This window comes from Leishmania infantum, chromosome 5, assembly GCF_000002875.2.
Source record: "Leishmania infantum JPCM5 genome chromosome 5".
NCBI classification, from domain to species: domain Eukaryota; phylum Euglenozoa; class Kinetoplastea; order Trypanosomatida; family Trypanosomatidae; genus Leishmania; species Leishmania infantum.
Genome location: NC_009390.2, coordinates 354,169 through 370,782, shown reverse-complemented (window position 1 = coordinate 370,782; position 16,614 = coordinate 354,169). Strand labels below are relative to the sequence as shown.

Here is a 16,614-nt window from a genome sequence, read left to right as displayed (position 1 = left end):
TCCCTTTCCCTCTCTGTCTCGGATTGCGTAGAGTGGCATCTCTCCAGACGCTCCACCGGACTTGTAGCCCACACGTCAGCGAAACACCGTCGAGTGCGTCCACTCAGTCCGTCCTAAACGGGACACCACTTGCTGCTGTCCCGCTACGAGGAAGAAGGAAGGCAGGAAGGGAGGGAAAACACGCACAGCACATTCAAAACACACACACACACATATAAAAGGAGGAGCAGCGACCAGGCGGCTCTCGTTGATAGTTGTAGGGACCGCCATTCCATCGGCGGAGTAGTAGCGGTAGTACTGGCAGTCGTCGTAGTCGTAGTCTCCTTTTCTCTATCGCGTGTGTATGAGCGTGTCGCAGCGTCGCCTGCACGGAGAGCGAAGCGCGCATTTTGCCACTGCTTCATAGCTGCTGCAGCTGCGGTGCCACCACCGCGAATGGACAGGATGCGTCAGGGATGGCTCCGCTCATCCGCAGCGCTCTTGGTCCGCGTGCACGGCCACCTCAAGGATCAGGATCGCATTTTCACAAACCTGTACAATGACTTCGGCACCGGCATCGACGCGGCGGAGCGCCGTGGTGACTGGTACCGCACCAAGGACATCCTCCTCAAAGGCCATGACTGGGTGATTAACGAGATCAAGGCGAGCGGCCTTCGTGGCCGTGGCGGTGCCGGCTTCCCGTCCGGGCTAAAGTGGTCCTTCATGCCCAAGAAGAAGCAGGATGACCGCCCAAGCTACATCGTGGTGAACTGCGATGAGTCGGAGCCTGGCACGTGCAAGGACCGTGAGATCATGCGCCACGAGCCGCACAAGGTGGTGGAGGGTGCACTGTTGGCTGGCTTTGCGATGCGGGCTCGCTACGGCTACATCTACATCCGCGGTGAGTTCTACAACGAGTGGCGCTCGGTCGAGAAGGCGATTCACGAGGCGTACGAGAAGGGCTACCTCGGCAAGAACGCGTGCGGCAGCGGCTGGAATTTTGACCTCTACACCTACCGCGGCGCCGGCGCGTACATCTGCGGTGAGGAGACGGCGATGATCGCCAGCATAGAGGGCGGCCAGGGCAAGCCTCGCCTGAAGCCGCCGTTCCCGGCGAACGTCGGCCTCTACGGGTGCCCGACGACGGTGACGAACTGCGAAACGGTGGCGGTGTCGCCGACCATAATCCGCCGTGGCCCGCAGTGGTTCGCGCAGTTCGGCCGTAAGGGCAACGCCGGCACGAAGCTCTTTTGCATCTCCGGCCACGTGAACCGCCCGTGCACCGTGGAGGAGGAGATGAGCATGCCTCTGCGCGAGCTGATCGAGCGACACGCCGGCGGCGTGCGGGGCGGCTGGGACAACCTACTCTGCGTCATCCCCGGCGGCTCCTCGTGCCCGCTTATCCCAAAGCACATCTGCGACAACATCCTGATGGACTACGATGCGCTCAAGGAGGCGCAGACTGGCCTTGGCACGGCGGCGGTGATCGTCATGGACAAGTCCACCGACGTGATCAACGCGATTGAGCGCCTGTCGCAGTTCTACATGCACGAGTCGTGCGGCCAGTGCACGCCGTGCCGCGAGGGCAGCCCATGGCTGGACAAGATGATGAAGCGCTTCGTCAACGGCAACGCCAAGAAGGAGGAAATCTACACCCTGTGGGACGTGTCCAAGCAGATGGAGGGCCGCTCCATCTGCGCGCTCGGGACGGCGGCGGCGTGGCCGGTGCAGGGACTCATCCGCCACTTCAAGCCCCTCATGGAGGAGCGCATCGAACGCTTCTGGGAGGCGAACCCGCACTGGGGACAGCCTGGCTCTCCGTGGCGCCGCTGGAAGACCCATCGCTACTACACAATGCAGAAGGGTGATCGTCTCAACTGGGACGGCAAGATTGTGCGCAACTGGAACTAGTGCGTGTGTGTGCGTGTGAATGTGTGTGTCTTCCCCCTACCCCTCCCTTAGCGCATCTCTCTTCTCTCCCTGAGGTCCCGCCCCCTCCCCTCCCCTCCTCTTCTCAGTGCTTGTAGTCTTCTCTTTTTCCACTGTGCTCCGCAGACTGCCCTGTGTGCCCTTTTCTATCCGCGGTTCGTCGTCGCTGTCGTCCGTCTTGCCTTCCCCCATCTCCTCTCTTCCACCTGTCTTATACCAAGACGAAAGAACTGCAACCGGGAGAACCGTCGCAGGCGGGAGGCCCCCCTCCCCCCTTGACACACACACACGCACATGCACATGCAGACACAGAGAGATTGGTGTGATGGTTCTCCTCTCTACCCTGCGTGTGCCTTTTTCTGTTGTGTGTTTGTGTACGCCTGTTGCGATGTGCGACTGGCAACGGTGGTGAAGGGCCGTGTTTGTGCGCCTTTACTCTTCCACTGGTCAAGCCCGTGAGCCATGTCGCTGTCAGTAGCAGTGGTCGTTGAGGAGGGGGCAAAGAGGGACTGCATGCTCGGTGGTGCGCGCAAACTCGCATCCTGCAGAGAGCCCGCGCACCCTCCCCGTCTGCCTCCATCAAACATGCACACTGCTCCCGTCATGCCATGGCTCTACCGTTTCTGTAATTCGTCCTCCGACCCCCACAACCCGCACCCCCACCCCCACCCTTCCTCACCGGTGGAATCGATGTCTGTTAGTGCCCGCTCGCCCCCCACTGCGCACGCCCAAATCGGCAGCGCATCCCCCTCCCCCTTTCCTTCCCCCACTCTCGCCCAGCCGCCCGCCCACCCCATGACGGAAACCCGCCGCCGGCGATCCCGAACGCGCGCCCCGCCCCCTTTCACTTTTCGCGCCGCCAGCGCCGCCCATCCCACCACCAAAGAAGCACGCGCAACAACGCACGCCTCGCCACACCGGCCCCCTGTGGGCTCATGAAAGCGCGGCGCGCCGCCTGCGTTTGGTGTCTCTTCGCCCGGGCTTGCCACCCACCCCACCCCGCCAGCAGGGTCGCCCGCGTTTCGGCCGCGCCGCCTTTATTTCCCATGGCGTTTGCTTTCGGTTGGTCCTCAGCCCCCCGCCCCCACCCCGCAAAACACAGAATAAGCCCAAGCCCCCCCCCTGCATGCGCCTACGGCAGCGTGATCGCCACGACGCTGGCTGATCGGGCGAGGCGGCCCCACGCAACCCACCCGCCCCCTTCCCAGCCCACATGCTCATGAAAATGCGAGCGCGCTTGCGCGTCATCGCCGGCCACTCCACGCACACACTCCTCCTCCTCCCCTACACACTTCTTACACGCTACGGGGCGGAGCCGATAGTCAAGCAGGTAAGAATATTCAAAGGTCTCTCTCTAACGCCCCTCTTTCGTCTCCCTGTCTCGGTATGTCTGCTCCCGCTGCTGCGCCGAAACACCCGGGCAAGGTGTTCCTGGACCCGTGTGAGGTAAAGGACCACCTTGCCGAGTACCGCATCGTGGACTGCCGGTACAGCTTGAAGGTAAAGGACCACGGCAGCATTGAGTACGCGAAGGAGCACGTGAAGAGCGCCATCCGCGCCGATATGGATACGAACCTCTCCAAGTTGGTGCCCACCAGCACCGCCCGGCACCCGCTACCGCCCTGTGCTGAGTTTATCGAATGGTGCATGGCGAACGGGATGGCGGGAGAGCTGCCGGTGCTCTGCTACGATGACGAGTGCGGCGCCATGGGTGGATGCCGCCTGTGGTGGATGCTGAACTCTCTTGGCGCCGAGGCGTACGTGATCAACGGCGGCTTTCAGGCCTGCAAGGCTGCGGGGCTGGAGATGGAGTCAGGCGAGCCCCCGTCGCCGCCGACGCCCCCTACGCACTGGCCCTTCAAGACGGCCTTTCAGCATCACTATCTCGTGGATGAGATCCCGCCCAACGCGATCATCACCGACGCGCGCTCCGCCGACCGCTTCGCCTCGACAGTACGGCCTTACGCCGCAGACAAGATGCCAGGCCACATCGAAGGCGCGCGTAACCTCCCCTACACGTCGCACCTCGTGATACGCGGTGACGGCAAGGTGCTGCGCAGTGAGGAGGAGATCCGCCACAACATCATGACCGTCGTGCAGGGCACGGGTGACGCGACTGATCTGTCGAGCTTCGTCTTCTCCTGCGGCAGCGGCGTCACCGCCTGCATCAATATCGCCCTGGTGCACCACCTCGGCCTGGGCCATCCGTACCTCTACTGTGGCTCCTGGTCTGAGTATAGCGGCCTCTTCCGCCTCCCCATAATGCGCAGCATCATCGACGACTACGGCATGTGCATGCAAATGCAGACCCCTAGCCTCGGCGACAACCCGAAGGCAAACCTCGACACCATGACTCTGAAGGTCGACGGCGCGCCCTGCGAGAGACCCGATGCGGAGGTGCAGAGCGCCGCAGCCCACCTCCACGCTGGCGAGGCCGCTACTGTGTACTTCAAAAGCGGCCGCGTCGTCACGATCGAGGTGCCGGCAGTGCCCAACTAAGCGCGGCGTGGGCCCAGCAGCGCCTGACCATGGGAGATAACGCGCGGCGAGGAAGGCGAAGAGGTGTGGTGCACCAGCGGTGTATTTGCGCACGCCTCTGTGTGTGCATCCGCCCGGGTGAACTCCCCTCCTCGCTTATACCCCTACAGCGACCCCACCCCCCCCCAGCGCACGCAAGCACCCGGCTACTCGAAAGTGCTAGCGGGCATTGCGTGTGTCTACCCGCTGATGGGGTGACTGTAAGCACAAAAAAGCACAGAGGCACTTGTAGCGCATGACCCGTCAGCCATCGCCACCATGGCGAGCCCCGAACAACACAAACACGCATACGACAGGCAGCGAGCACTGCCACAACCACACTTCGAGGACCACGCCCAGCCATGCGGAGGCCCAACACACACACAGGGAGGCAAGAGAAACGAACTTGCCCAACTTTGGTCCCCCTGCCACTTCCCCCACCCACCCACCCCCGTGCGCGCCTCCACAAATCGACATCCCCACCACCACCACCGCCACACACCCTCTGGAAAACGCCTCTGCCCACCCCAATCCCCCGAACGCGCGAAAAAAAAACTGGCCTTCGCGGTGGCCGCACGACCCGCCCGCCGCAACACAAAGGCCTTCCCGCGGGGTCCAGGAAACGCCCCGCCGGGCACGCGAACGGGGCCACCCAAAGCCCCCGCCGCGCGGCCCGCCACCCCGCCCGGCCCAACGTCGGCAGGCTGCAGCGGCGGGCCCCCCGACCCCGCCCACCGGCCACCGGGCGCCCGCGCCGTGAGGCGGGCATACCAGGCGCCAAAGGAGCGCGGCCCGCCGCCTTTATCCCCCATGGCGTTTGCTTGCGGCTGGCCCCCAGCCCCCCGCCCCCACCCCGCAAAACACAGAATAAGCCCAAGCCCCCCCCCCCTGCATGCGCCTACGGCAGCGTGATCGCCACGACGCTGGCTGATCGGGCGAGGCGGCCCCACGCAACCCACCCGCCCCCTTCCCAGCCCACATGCTCATGAAAATGCGAGCGCGCTTGCGCGTCATCGCCGGTTGGTTTTTTATGCAAACCCAACCGCTTTCGACACACCTTCTACCGCCCCTGGCGTCCCCAAACCGGACGCGGGGGCGAATGGCTTCGGGCGGGTGGGTAAGGTTTGGTGCCGGGCCGGTCCCTATCGGCCGGCCTTCCGTGTTTTAAAGGCGCGCCCGCCGCCGCCCCGGGACGCGCTTTTGGGGCTGGGAGAAAGGGTCTGCCCCACCCCCGCGAAAAATCCGCAAACCATTTATTTTGTGGCGCAGCCGTCCGGAAAACAGCGCTTAGTTTGCTTTTAAAAGCGCCCAAGGTGAAGTTTGTAGCGCAGCGTGCTTGAGGCGTCGCAAACAAAGGCGCGTTGCCGAACCGCACGCTTTTCGCTTTTTTCTTTTTAACTATGTTTAGCGGGGGGCCTCAAGGTAGAATGGCGGCGTCGGGATGTGTCGCCGGGTTCGGGAGCGGCTGGTTCTTCATGCGCCGGCAAAAGGAAAAAGCCGTGGGGCAACAGAGGCGCGGAAACCCTGGTTTGTCCCAAAGCGTTTTGACCTCGTTTAAATAATGCAGCATTTGGAAAGGGAAGGCGCCACCCGGCACCCACTGGTTTGCAAACTGCCCCGCGGCATCCGTGGCGGCTTTCCGCGCGCCATGGCCGGGGGAAGGGGGAAGCATGGCGGGCCGGCCACCGTTTTTCACGCAAAGGGGGGTGGGTGGGAAGAAAACGGTGATCCTGGCATCGGGGGGGGGGCCCTATATTTTTTCCCGGCGGCTATTTTGCACGTGTTGCTGGTGTGGGGCGCTTGTTTCCTCCGTCTTCTCCCGCCATTTCTGTTTTCCCGGCATCCCCCGCTTTTCTTTTTCACCTGCTGTTTTGGTCTTCGGCGTTTTTTTGTGAGGTTTACCAGCTGTTTTTTTCCACGGCGCCGGCGCTCGCTTCAAGGCGAACGATGGCAGAACCCGCGCTAAGCTGATGATTTCGTTTTTTTTTGGGGGGGATCATTGTTTATCCGCCTTGCTTGAAAAAACTTTGTGCCCGGTTTTTTGACACGAGGCTTCTGATATTGGTAACGAGGCGTTTGTTTTGGGGGCCAGGCGCCTTTTTTAACTTTGGCAGGCCAGCAATTTTTTTTTTTGCACGGGCTTTTCCTACCCTGTTTTGTTTGTTTTGGTGGGCCCGGTGTCTTGATTCTCCCTGTTTTTTGCGCCGTGGAATTTTTCGAAAAGTAAAGGGGTTTTCGACCCCGGGGTAGGGCGCGCGACTCTTCCTTTAACGTGCATTTTAAAGCGCGCGTCTCGCGCTGAAAAAAAAGTTCGGGGAAGGGGGTTTCCAAATGTGCCCCCCACCGCCGTTGAGCAGGTGGCGTAAGAATTTTTTTTAGGTTCACTGAGCGTTCGGCCGGGTAAGCTGCTTTACTTTAGCGGCAAAAACCCCAGGGCAAAAGGCCGGGCCTTTCAATACGCGCTAATAAAAAGCGGCACCCGCGTTTTGTGACCACTAAGGCTATTCTGCGGCGCCATTTTTTCGGCAGGCGGAACCCGCCGGCGCCTCGCGATGCCACGTGGGTTCCGGTATGGCGGCCCCGTGCGCCTGGGTAAGGTCTGCGCGGCTGGGCTGGCGTGCCGGTTCCCGTTTTTTGCGCACGTCGATAAGGTGACTGCCAGTGGCCCCGTGGCGGTTTTAAACCCAGGGTTTGAAGCGGGGGCCAAAAACGGATAATGGGAAGCGGGGCGCCCTCAGCGAGGGAAACCGCGCCAGCGCGTCAGAACGGCTGGCGGCCTGCAAGGGGGGGGGGGGCGGTCTGGGCCGTTTTCTTGTGGCGCGCGGAGGGCCTTGCCACCCCCATGGTTTACCACCCCCCCCCCCGCACACGGGCTCGGGCGGTGCCACGATGTTTCCACGAGTTTCTTAAACCGAATGCTTTTATTTCGCTGCGGTGACGCTTGGCTAAAGCAAAGGCTGGTTTTGGGCTGTGCGACGTGGAATTTGCGCGGTTTGCAAAAAGAGAAAAGCATCCCACCACCAAACCCCCTTTTGGATGAACCCATCGCGCGGTGTTTGTTGCGACTCATTTTGCTATCGCAGGGCGTGCTTCTAAGCTGTTTTTCAAAAAACATTCTCCGGCACGCAAAGACGCCGGTGAACTCGGCAGGGCGGCCGCCCGCCCTTTTCCGCGCCGGTGGCCGGGCGGTTGCTGGAAAGCGCCGCGCGGCCCGGTTTCGGGGTTGTCTGCCTCGCCCTGGCGCTTCGGATGGGTTGGCCCGAAAGGCCGCCGCGCCCCCGCAACAAAAGGGCAACGCGCCACCCCAGAAAGGCCGCCCTGGTTCCAGCCGGGGTCGTCAGCGGCGCCCCGGCGACGGACGTTGCGGATGCAAACGCCGGCGGCCTCACCCAGGGCCTTTTTCAGCCGCCGGGCTCGCGCGAGAGGGGGCCTTGCCCGCCGAATTGCCCATATGGAAGCGTGATGCGCTAAGTGAAAAACATCGCCTTGGGGAAAGACGGCGGCTGCGGGGCTGAGCTCTGCAGACGGCTTGGCGTTCGGAAAAGGTGCGCGGTGTGACTGCGGGCGGCAAAAGTGACCCCAGACGTTGGCCACGCATGGTTGATGATTGCCGTTGTGCTCGGCCAAATGCTCGACAGGTCGCTCACCTTGAAGCGCTTCGGCCGTCCCAGGGGTTAAAAAAAGATCATTTGCAGAGGAGGGCGCGGCCCCCAAAAGCGCAAACTTTTTTGGGGTTGTGTGCCGTCGCTTGTGTTTAAAGCTGTCGCAAGGGCGTTGTGTGGCCCTGCGCCCCCAGCCCCCGCTCTGGGCACTTTCTCCTTTTCAAAACTGGGCCGCGCTGGGGGGCCTGAAAACCGCTGCCCGGGGGCTATCCGCTCGGGCGTGGCGCGCGGCGCCGTTTTCAGAGGCTCGCCACCGGCGGGGGGCGGTTTGACGCCGCCGGGCCCCCACCCGCCCCCGTTAACCGGCCCCCCAGGCGACGGCCAAGCGCACCCCCGCCCGCCAAAGCAAGCGCCAACGAGGCGCCCCAGAAGCCCGCAAAAAACACGCGCGACGGGCCAAGCCCCCCCCCCCCCCCACACCGCTGCGCTTTCTCTTCGGTTTGCGGGGTAGGGCCGAGGGGGGCGCTCTGGGAAAGGCTTTCCGGGTCAGCCACGAGCCCCCCACTAACCACACCGGCAAGAAATCCGGACAACCCCCCGGGAAGGGGTTTCGGGGGTTGCTGGAACCATGGGGTCGCGCCGCTCTCCGCGGCCAGGGGCCCAACGCATGTGGTTTGGGCATGGTTATCATGCTCCTAAAGGCGGCCTGGCCTCACAAAGATCCCGCCCACTACAGGCTCGTTGCGCTGGCAAAAAACCTATGCGCGATCACCGGGAGGGTGGTTTCTAGACACGTTCAAGCCAGCATCGTGTCCATGATGGGCCCCCGGAACGCAAACCCCGCTAGCTAAAGCCAGCCCCGGGCCCTTTGTTGCATGTAACGTCGAAAACCCTTCCGCGTTCGCGGGAAAGGGGGGAAGTGGGCTCGGTTCTCGTCGACTACGTGCGCCTTGCACACGGTAGGCCATGTCTGCGTCGTTAAAATGTTTTGGTGGTTAAAGGAAGGCTCGTGGCTAGTCTTCTGGGCTGCGGGCCTCCTTTGCAGCCGCGTCTTCTCCGTGGTGGCGCGGAATTTGTATCTGCGCACTCTCCGCTTGAACCGCGAAGTCATCCATGGATGGATCCTCGCTCTGTTGACCTTCGCTGACGAGAACTCCCCTCCCCCAAGTGGGTGGCCTTGCGCTCCTCCAGTGGTTTAGCGCGCCTTTTTTGCCGGCAACAGCGCCTTCGCTGCGAAAGGTTTAACCATGCGTACGATCGAGCGCACCCCCCGGACGACCCCGGGAACCGTTGCGGGGTGGGCACGCACGCTTCACGGATCTAAGGGCCCTGAAAACCCATCCCCCGCTGTTTTGGCTAGCGAGAGGTGGCCGCCTTCTGCTTACTTAAAACGGCGCCACCACCACCGACGGCTGGGGCTACAAGCTTCCGGGGGTTATCCCCCGGCCCCTTTGCGGCGCAGGGGCCCGCGCCCGCCGCGCCCACGCCTTCGGCGGCCACGCGCCGTTTCGATGCCCGCCTGGGGGCCCAAGGGGGTTCCCACGCGCCCTTGACACCCATCCTTCCCCCAAAATTATCTCTTACGCGGTGTTGTGGCATGGTGGCACGCGGCCGCGTTCTCGATACACGGCCGCCTTGAACGATTCTAGTGGAATGCTACTGGCGCTGTGGTCGGGGTTCTGCCACGCGCACGGTGTGTAGACTTGCTTTAAGAAGCTTATGTGGGGCGGGTAAAAAACGCGGCGTCGCCACAATGCGTGCGGTGAAACTTTGTTACTGCCCGGCGGGGGGGTGCGGTTTGCGGGCTCGCTTGGCTAACCTTTGCCCCCGCCCACCGGATCCGCGGCTGCTTTGGCGCCGCCGCACCTTCCATTCTACCAGTGGCAGGTTTGACACCTGCCGCCCCGCCGCATCGTTTTGGACCTTGGGGGGAGCCTTTTCCCACCCAGCCCTTCCAGGCGGTCTTTTTTTTAGCGACCCGGCAAAAGAGAAGCCCCCCGCAAACCCAACGCGCATAGCGGGGTTGCGTGGGGCCAGCTGCATGCTCCGGGGCGGAAGCGCCGTGAATCCGGGAACTGGCTGAAGCGTGGCGGCTGCTCTAGAGCGCCATTGCCTGCTTATAAGGGAAATGTGTTTTTTTTTTTGCCGCCGTGCAGACTGCGCCGTCCCCGGCGGGTGGCCTTTACATTCTCCACAAACACCTCCGTTTGCGTGTGGCGGGGGTCTTTGCATACCCGCTCTCCTTGCTTAGGGGCCCGGCGCCTGCCCAAAGATGGTTGTTGGCGGCGTTCTGCGAAGAATCTTGGGGCGCACCCCTCGCCTCACCATGCCAAAGGTGTGGCTTTCTTTCAAGTTTATCTCCGGCCACGAACACATCGCAGAGCACGGCCGTTTCGGCAAACTAAAAATAACGGGTCTTTTTTTCCCTCCTAATGCGCCGGCCTGGCCCGTATTCTCCCCCATCCGCTGCAAAGCATTTGCTCAGCGCAGTGGTTGGCGAGGCTTCCGGCGGGCCGCGCGTCGTGCCCGAAGGCCTTTGTCTTCGTTCGGGGGTGCCGCGGGGGCCCTGCCGAGCCAATGGTCGGCGGTGCAGCCGGGTGTCCCCGCTGCGCGTTCCGCGCGCGTGGCCGCTATCAGGCCGGTCCTTGGTGCTTTGCCTCCGCCGGGGCCGCGCCCGGACCCCTTGCTCAGTCATAAGACGGCCACCGCCTGGGCCTTTGTCGCCCTTCCGTGTGGGAGACGGTGCCGTCGGCGGGCTGGTTTGGCCGGCGCCGCCGCCCCGCCAGAACCCCCACCCCCCGCGACCATGGCCCCCGCCGCCCACAATACCAGCCGCTGGCGGGGCTTCTCTTCCCGCGTCCTGCTTCCCGGCGGCCGCTTCCGGCACTGCTAACGCTTTCGCGGGCCCCCGCCGCGCTCAGTACGCCCGCCAGGCCCGGGCCTCCGCTGCTTCCCGTGTTTTTGCAAAGCCGGGGGCCTCCTTTGGTGTCCCTGCCGCCCGCCGGGTGCCGCCGGGCACGCCCTGGCCGCATGCCCTCGGAGGGAAGCAGCGCCACCGTCCGCTGCCTTTTGGGCGCGGCTGTCCACCGCGGCCCCGTTCGCCACGGACCTCGCAAGTATGCTATGCCCTGCCTTTGGGGTTTCCACACTGCGGGCTCTTGTTGGGGTGCGCCGCCTCGGGCCCGCGCTCCGAAAAGCCGGATGGGGGCGGTCGCCGGCGGAAGGGGCGCGTGGGCCATCGGAAAAACGCTTTCGCGCACAACAGGAGGATCTCGCGCATGGGACGTCGGACGGCCATTGGGGTGGGTGCCTCGCTGCCGGTGGCGTTCGCAGGGGTCACCCGAGGAAGAAAAAGGAGACGGAGCACGGCACCCAGGGTTCCCGAGTCATCACTTACCGAGCCTGTGAGGGCTTAACTTCACAGATCGGACGGGATATGGTGGTTTCACTCAAGTGTGGTCGTGCTCGGGAGGCGGCCGCCGGCGGATCTAGGCGGCCCTTGGTTTTTGTGAACTGGCGCAAAAAGTCATCCGTGACAGGATTCGAACCTGCAACCCTCTGATCCGTAGTCAGATGCTCTTCCATTGAGCCACACGGACTTGGTGGTGGTGGGATGGGTGTTAATGATAGAATAAAGCGGGAAAGACAACTCTCTGAACAAGTGGCTCCTTGGATCCACACGACGTAGCGCCAGGTAAGCCGGAGCTCAGCTCTGTAACCGTCGGGGGCTAATCAGGCTTAGCGGGGAGGACGTGGACCAGCGAGGGTGACGCGCTGCGTTGACGTGGTGCTCTGCTTGGCTGTGTGTCGGTGTGACCCGCACCCCTGCAGAGGGGTGGCGCGGGCCCGCCGTTGAAGCGAGGGAACCGGGTCAGGCCGGAAACGGAGCAGCCCACCCCGCGCACGTCCGCCGTTGCAGAATCACACCGCGGAGCATGTCCGCACTTGAGCCCCACGCCTCGTCGCAAAGCCTTTTTTCGAAAGCCCGGCTTTTCGCCCGTGTCTTCGGGATGTGGTGAGGGTGGGGGGCTGATCTTCGTGGCGGCGGCGCGCGCCATCTTGCAACGCACCAGGGTTGCCAAATCGTTCGACGTCACCGGGCAAGGAAGCACGGCTGATGAAAACGGACGACGAACTCCTTCGCCTTGGCCTGGTGGGAACACATTCCTTGACAAGCGCTGCTGGTGGGGCGGGGCGCAGCGCTTGGTGTCCAACCCCTTCCCCGCTCCTCCCCCTTCACCTCTGTGCGAGTGAGCAGAAATCCAGAGGGGGCAGCGCGCGCAAATGGATAACCGTGAGGGGGGAGGGGGCTCCCACGCGTTGCTTGCCTGGCTTGGGCCAGGGGAGCGCTGGCCCTGTGATCCGTTGAACGTGCACGGCACAAAGGGGAGTGAGGCCCGCACTGCGCATCGTCGCGGCTGCAAGTTGAACGTGACGTACGCGGGCCGGTCGTGAGGCGCACGTTTTTCCTTCTCACTGCCCCTTCCCCTCTTGCATGCTACCGGCATTCCACAGCAGATCCACGCAGTACCAGAGACGACACCGGGTAAGCGGTTGGGGGGGGGGCGCGTATGGATAACACAGGAATCGGCTAGATATGCGAGGAAGGACGGAAAGGGCGAACTCGCCGCACCTCTCGTCCGTTGGTTGGGCCGAGCATACACGAAGGAGGGGGGCAAGGCAGACCGGGCCAAGCGTCCACTTCCATACAAGAAGGGAAAAGAGGAGTTCTGCAAGCGCTAGGGCTGGTGTGGGGGAGTTGACGCCCACGTCACAAGCGCAACCAACGCGGATAGATGCGGAAGGGTTGCATGCAACTTAGCAGGAGCTGATAGCGAAATGACAATCACGTTCTGCCGCGTCGTCACTGTGTGCCTTGAGTCGCACGACGACGATCTTCCTCCTTGAGGGAGAGGAGCGCATCAGACTCCCTACAGCGCACTGCATCCTTCTCCACACCCACACACGGAAATGGGAGGGGTGGAGAGAGGGGAAGGGAGGGGGATGCGGACGCACGGAAGAGAGATTCACCATGGACAACAAGTCCCCCCGCTCACGCGCGCGTGCACAATGCGTTGCAGCACTTGCACACTGAAGTGCATGCGCGCTTCGTCGACAAGGCGTAACAGATCAGGCCAAGGGGGAGGGGGGGGGGCAGTTTAAGAGGCGAAATTGAAAAACATGGAGGCTCAAGGTATGTGACATGGCGTGACCTGAGCGCAGCCAGCAGTAGAGACGATGTGCATAAGGGGAGGGAGAGGAGGAGAGGGGGGGGAGCGCCCTTTCCTGTTGAGCGTGCGCGTACCATGACTTCACAATACATAGTTCTTTTTCATTAGCCCGCGTACACGTGTGTGCGTGCACCTCTGTGCATTCCTCTCATCTCGCGTGAGTGTTACCACACCTGTTTCAGCGCACCATGACAAAACAGCAGCAACACAAACGCGAGACGGAGAGAGGACGCGCGCGCACGCTCACAGCAACCTCTCCACATCAACAGTAACACCGCGAGATAGATTCATGGTAGTGCGCAAACGAAGGAGGCGTTCCACCAAACACAAAGGAAACGATAAGGTGCGTGGGTGCGCCTTGCTTTTACGTGTGCGTATGAGGGAGCGAGGGTGGAGGGAGACGTGGTAGTGGATGCATGCATTTACCATCGTACCATCATAGCCCAAGAGAAACATAAAGCATGCCAGCAAACGGCTATGTATATATAAATGTAGTCTGTGGGTGCGCATGGGTGTATGTTTCCACTACTTTTCCGTCCCCGATTGCTTGATGCGGGAGGACGCTCCTACAGCGGGATCTCGCGGTGCCGGGTAACGAAGGATTCCACGACCCCTTCTACCGATCCGGCAAACTCCCGCACCTCCACCGTATCCCCGCTGATGAAGGTGTGCGGCTGGACGTACTGCTTGCGCGGCTTGCGGCGCGCCATGATGATGTCGCGGTAGTGCACGTACTGGTCGCTCACGACCGTCATGTTCTCAAAGTAGGCGCTGCCGCGCTTCGCGTCGGCCGTCGCCTTGTTAACATTGAGGTTCACGAGCAGGTCCCCAATCGCCTGGCGCCCGTCTGTGGCGATGCGCTCGCGGTCGAGTGTGATGAGGACGCCCTCCTTGGCGTTCTCGGTGATCTGCACAATCGGGTTCGGTGCACGCGCCAGCGCCTGGAGAATGCAGAAACGTGCCCGCATGTGAGCCTGGCGCCACTGCTGCTTCTCCGGGGTGTAGAACTCGAGCCCGACCAGGCCGGCGCGCACCATGTTCAGCCAGCAGACATAGATGACGTCCTGCTGCTCTTTCGTTGTCTGGAGGTTGAAGATCTCCAGCAGGTCTGGCAGCAAGCAGAGGTACAGCGATACCGCCTCAGCGCGGCATTCCTCGTACGAGCTGCCAAGACCGCCAAACACGCTCGAATACGTGTCGCCGGGCTTGTACCACGTGGCAACGGGCTTGCCGCTGATTGGGTCCACCGTTTTCTCGTCAAAATTGAAGGTGCCGTCGCTGTTCTCCGACAGCAGCTTGCCTGTGCCGTGGCCCAGCAGCTCGTGAATGCCGACGTTCACCGAGGTCGCGGTGAGAATGCTCGCCTTGTACAGCTCCCAGTCCGCCTCTGTGATGTAGTTGAGCTTGTCCTTGAAGGTCATCGCGCTCACCACGTTGGACAGGTACACGTTCTTGAAGCCAACGGTCTGGCGAATGTCGTCGTAGTTGGGGATGTTGATGCCGGCCGGAATGCCACTGCTCGCGAAGCCCAGGACGTCAAGGCTGGTGAAGTCCGGGCTGGAGAAGACGTCCTTCTCGAACGCCTTGCCCCACGGCAGCTCAGCAACGAACTTCTCGCCCTGTGCCACCAGTGCGCCGTACATCTTCGACTGCTCCTTGTTCACCACCGCCACGAAGCCTTCCCACTCCGCACGCACGCCGGAGGGGTCGCGGTACGACTCGATGAAGCCGATGTTCGTCTCCACCGTCGGCCCCACATCCTTCACCCACTCCTTTTGGCTCTCCTTGTGCACGTCCACGTCGCCATACTGGAAGTGCTCGATGTAGTGGTTCAACATACGCACCTCCGTCTCGTTCTCCGCGTACGGCTGCGCCTTGCGCAGCTCCGCGACGACGCGGGCCATCTCCTCCTTGTAGTCGCCATAGTAAATTGCAATGGTGCGTCCGTTGAACTTCTCCGCCGGCACCGTCCTCTCGGTCGCCGCCGCGACGCGGATGACGAGGGTGCCGTCTTCCTCCTTGAACACGCGTGTGTTGACGCCGTCCATCTTTTTCGACGCCAGGAAGTCGTTCGCGACAGCGGCGTCTTCGCGGGTGACGTTTGGGCTGTAGTACCGCGTAAGCCCTTTGGGAGGGAAGTCCAGCGTCAGCTTGTCGTCGTCCAGGTTGTAGATGGCGTCCAGCAGCTGCGCATCCACCGCCGGAGACCCGTCCGCGCTCGCCACGATCTTCGCAAAGCGTTCCTTCGGAATCGATGGGACGAACTTGGTGTCGCCGAAGGAGAGGTAGTTGCCCATGTTCGAGTAGACCATCGCGAAGTATTCCAGGAACTGGTTCACCTCATCGGGGTCGACGCCGGCGTTGACGCTGTTCGCCTTGAAGGTGTCCAGCGGCTGCGCACTGAGCACCTGGAAGAAGAAACGCAGGAGCGGCAGTGACTCGGGACTCACCTGCTCAGCCACCACCGGGGCGCCGCACCACCCCGCCGCCATCATGTGATGGGCGTAGTGACGCTGCTTCGGGGTCAGGTCCTTGAAGGCGTTGGCGATGGCCAGGGTGCAGTACGGTACCGCACGAGGGGTAGTGTAAAGCGCGTTGTGCGACATCTTGCGTCACAGGAGCACAAGCACGGGATCTGTCGGAGGGGTTGGGGTTGGGGTTAGGGGGGTTACGGTGATGGAACGGCGATCAAGATGAGGAGGGGGGGGGGCAAAGGCCGAGGGGTGTCCGGAGAGCAAAATAATGAGAGGCAGAAGAACGAGCTGTGGACTCGCGATGTCCGCGGGTGCGTTTGATGGTGCGGCACCCACACAGACACACAGACACACGCGCCATATGTGTGATGAGAGGGCGAGGGAGGGAGAGGGGAGGGAGCGATTGCAGGACCATATAAAGGGATTTGTGTGTGTGTGTGTGTGTGCCAGCAGGCAGAAGTGTGTGCTGTTTTTGTTGTTCTTTCCCACGCGCCCCCCTTCTCTGCTACTCAACACGCGCTCGAATTCAACTCTACTCTCCCCCCTCCGCTGGCCTGCGCCCAACAAAACACCGCGTGGCGCGAGGCGGCCGCCGGCACGCGTTACAACTATGTGCCGAATCAGCCATCTGAGCACGGTCTCGGCCCCCCTACCAGACCACACCCACCTCCCGCTTCGAAGGTCACCGCCTGGTGTGCCTCTCGGAGTGGCTCCACCCTCCCCACCCTGCTGGCACTGAGGACCGGGTGGGATGCACTCGAGTCGCGCCTGATACTCTCTCTACCCATCATCCGGATGGTACAAACGTGTTCACTGTCGCAAGCCCTCCCCTCCCCTCCCTCAACCCAACGCCATCGAGGCCCTGGCCGCGGGCATCGGTAA

General features: G+C 62.5%; 3 protein-coding genes and 4 non-coding genes across 7 annotated transcripts; 2 read left to right on the top strand and 5 right to left on the bottom strand.

Moving 5' to 3' along the window:
* Positions 1-444: 444 nt before the first annotated feature.
* On the top strand, positions 445-1,890 carry LINJ_05_0980 (putative NADH-ubiquinone oxidoreductase, mitochondrial; the record flags this gene model as incomplete). The annotated part of the gene is made up of 1 exon (XM_001463024.1): positions 445-1,890. The coding sequence occupies one exon, from the start codon at positions 445-447 to the stop codon at positions 1,888-1,890; it is 1,446 nt and encodes a 481-aa protein (XP_001463061.1).
* A 1,404-nt stretch (positions 1,891-3,294) lies between these two features.
* Positions 3,295-4,407, top strand: MST (3-mercaptopyruvate sulfurtransferase; the record flags this gene model as incomplete). The annotated part of the gene is made up of 1 exon (XM_001463023.1): positions 3,295-4,407. One exon carries the CDS (start codon positions 3,295-3,297, stop codon positions 4,405-4,407), a length of 1,113 nt encoding a protein of 370 aa, XP_001463060.1.
* Positions 4,408-11,413: 7,006 nt separating this feature from the next.
* LINJ_05_rRNA2 lies at positions 11,414-11,494 on the bottom strand (the record flags this gene model as incomplete). The annotated part of the gene is made up of 1 exon (XR_001203136.1): positions 11,414-11,494. It is a non-coding gene; the product is annotated as a 5S(M5) ribosomal RNA (ribosomal RNA).
* A 60-nt stretch (positions 11,495-11,554) lies between these two features.
* Positions 11,555-11,626, bottom strand: LINJ_05_tRNA1. Its single transcript has one exon. It is a non-coding gene; the product is annotated as a tRNA-Arg (tRNA).
* A 110-nt stretch (positions 11,627-11,736) lies between these two features.
* On the bottom strand, positions 11,737-11,993 carry LINJ_05_rRNA1 (the record flags this gene model as incomplete). The annotated part of the gene is made up of 1 exon (XR_001203134.1): positions 11,737-11,993. It is a non-coding gene; the product is annotated as a small nuclear RNA, 7SL snRNA (ribosomal RNA).
* On the bottom strand, positions 11,737-11,993 carry LINJ_05_snRNA1. The gene has a single exon (XR_001203135.1). It is a non-coding gene; the product is annotated as a small nuclear RNA, 7SL snRNA (small nuclear RNA).
* Positions 11,994-13,824: 1,831 nt separating this feature from the next.
* On the bottom strand, positions 13,825-15,864 carry LINJ_05_0960 (metallo-peptidase, Clan M-, Family M49; the record flags this gene model as incomplete). The annotated part of the gene is made up of 1 exon (XM_001463022.1): positions 13,825-15,864. One exon carries the CDS (start codon positions 15,862-15,864, stop codon positions 13,825-13,827), a length of 2,040 nt encoding a protein of 679 aa, XP_001463059.1.
* Between the last annotated feature and the right edge of the window lie 750 nt (positions 15,865-16,614).